At 35.3% G+C, this 2,144-nt stretch overlaps 1 protein-coding gene across 1 annotated transcript; it reads right to left on the reverse strand.

The window, feature by feature from the left end:
* Positions 1 to 1,212: 1,212 nt before the first annotated feature.
* On the reverse strand, positions 1,213 to 1,533 carry LOC108916607 (cytochrome P450 6a2-like; the record flags this gene model as incomplete). Its single annotated transcript, XM_018722901.1, has 1 exon — positions 1,213 to 1,533. A coding segment is annotated over one exon (321 nt), but the record flags the coding sequence as incomplete, so codon positions are not given.
* Positions 1,534 to 2,144: the final 611 nt, after the last annotated feature.

The raw sequence follows: 2,144 nt of genomic DNA on the forward strand, positions 1-2,144 counted from the left end.
CATAAAACCATTACACAGTAGAAGTTTTAAGGAAGTCAGGAGCGGACTTGCCCCAATGCTCGTTGGGCCAAAATTTTGACAGGTGTCATTTTATAGAACAGAAAACTGAATTTTTAAATATTTTCCTCTTTAGAAAAGGTACTTCACATTTGCTTAGGATTGTTCTTGCATAGGATTGGTCCTATTAGTTGGCCTCCCAGATCTCCAGACCTAACAGAACTAGATTACTGTTAACGGCGCTTGTTGAAAAATGAAGTGTACAAAATTAGAGTGAACACTCGGGAGGCACTAATTCGACGTATCATTAATACTGTAAAAAAGACATGCAGCAATCAGGAGAGCTGCAGACGCCTTTCGTAGACGAAGCAGAAAGTGTTTAGAGGAAAAGTCACCTTCTTAGAAGGGTATAAAATTAATGAATGTATTACCAAAAAACATAAAAACTGAAAGTAATCTAAATTCTCTTAAATCTAAACTTAAGAACTATCTTGTGAGTAAATGTTTTTACTAAGTAGCCGACATATTTACTTAGTAACAATGTAATAGATTTTCTGTGCCATTGAAATGGCTACAGTAGGAAGCGACCTGCTAACTGCAGGTACTTTGTTGCACGACTTCCACCCACAGAGGGCGTAATAAGATGGAGCCATTGGCTCCCGCGTACAATGTGTTTCCTCTTCGTGATGATACGACGAAGAACAGCTGGGTCGTTTGTCGGTTGTCGCACCTATGACACACTGATGAGGACTAATAAATCCGAAACCGGTCTGTGCCTGGTGGGTAAACTGACAAACGACCCTAGCTGTTGCACTAGATGTTGCGAATATAATTCAATGCCGGTAGGGGCAAATAGCTCTCGGAGTAGTTGTTTCTCGCAACACTGACAAGTCAAACATTATTTGTATGTATTTTTGTTCATAGTTTTTACATTATTGTTTGTAACAAATGTTTTGTGTCATGACATTTTTGACCTCAATGGATTAAATAAATCATTATTATTAATATTACTATTATTATTAACGGTGGCGTCTTTGAATCAAAGAACGATATGATTAACAGAATATCAATAAATTATTTTTTTATTGAAATATACGTCATAGCTTGAAAACAAATGAAAACCGCATATCACTTGAGTTTTTTCTTATTATTTTGACTTGTACAATCCATCGCGATCCTCCCGGTCTGACCCTGCATAATTCAGCGTATACAAACCTGAGACATCGCCATCTTTATTTTTCATCTCCAAGAGCAACTGCATGAAATCGTTGCGACTGACGTTGTTCTTCTCCCTGTACGAGATGGTGTCCTCTACAACTTTTATGAAGAAATCAGAGACATCCTTCTTCACTATACGTATACCCAGGATTCTGGCTAGATTTGGAAAACTGAACGAAATAAGGATGTTAATCTGATCCAAAGCGGTGGGTCGGAAAACTTTCTTCCCGTACACTCTGAAGGGGGAGTTGGGCTCTTCGAAACTGTTACAGTCCAACCCAAACGCGCAAGAACCGATGATGTCGGTGGAAAAACGACCTGGAAAAAAAATTATGTACCTCATTTTGTTTTCGCAAAACTAAAAACGTGTTAGATTTATTATGCAAGGTGGGCCATTAGTATGAGAAAGTAAAATAACTCCCTTGTTACTCATAATACAGAAGAAAAGTTTATATAAAAGTTGTATACAATCAAAAAACCTAAAGGATAAAATTAATTTGAAACACACTGTATATGGCAATATAAACAGTTTTCATTTTAGTGCGGGGTTGCCAAGTTATGTAGAAAATTCTTAGAGTTTTGGAAAAAAACATGACCTCGAAGAAGTTGTGTTAACTTTCAGCTACTAACACATGGAACAAAATAATTATACAGAGTTATAGGCAAATGTTAGACAAATACTCCTATATTAGCTAATATCGATATTTTATACAGGGCATTTTTTATAATACCATAGTTTTTAGAAAGTTTAAACTTGATTTTCTAAAATTTTTCAAATGGAACACCCTGTATTTTATTGCTCTATTATATTCACATATCGGTCCACTTCAACTTTTATTAAGCATGTTCTATATGTATATAAAATTGTTAGTTTTTAAGATATAGCAACATTTCTAAAAAAACTTAATTTTTATTATTTTAGAATACCA

This window comes from Anoplophora glabripennis, unplaced genomic scaffold, assembly GCF_000390285.2.
Source record: "Anoplophora glabripennis isolate ALB-LARVAE unplaced genomic scaffold, Agla_2.0 scaffold5247, whole genome shotgun sequence".
Lineage (NCBI taxonomy): Eukaryota > Metazoa > Arthropoda > Insecta > Coleoptera > Cerambycidae > Anoplophora > Anoplophora glabripennis.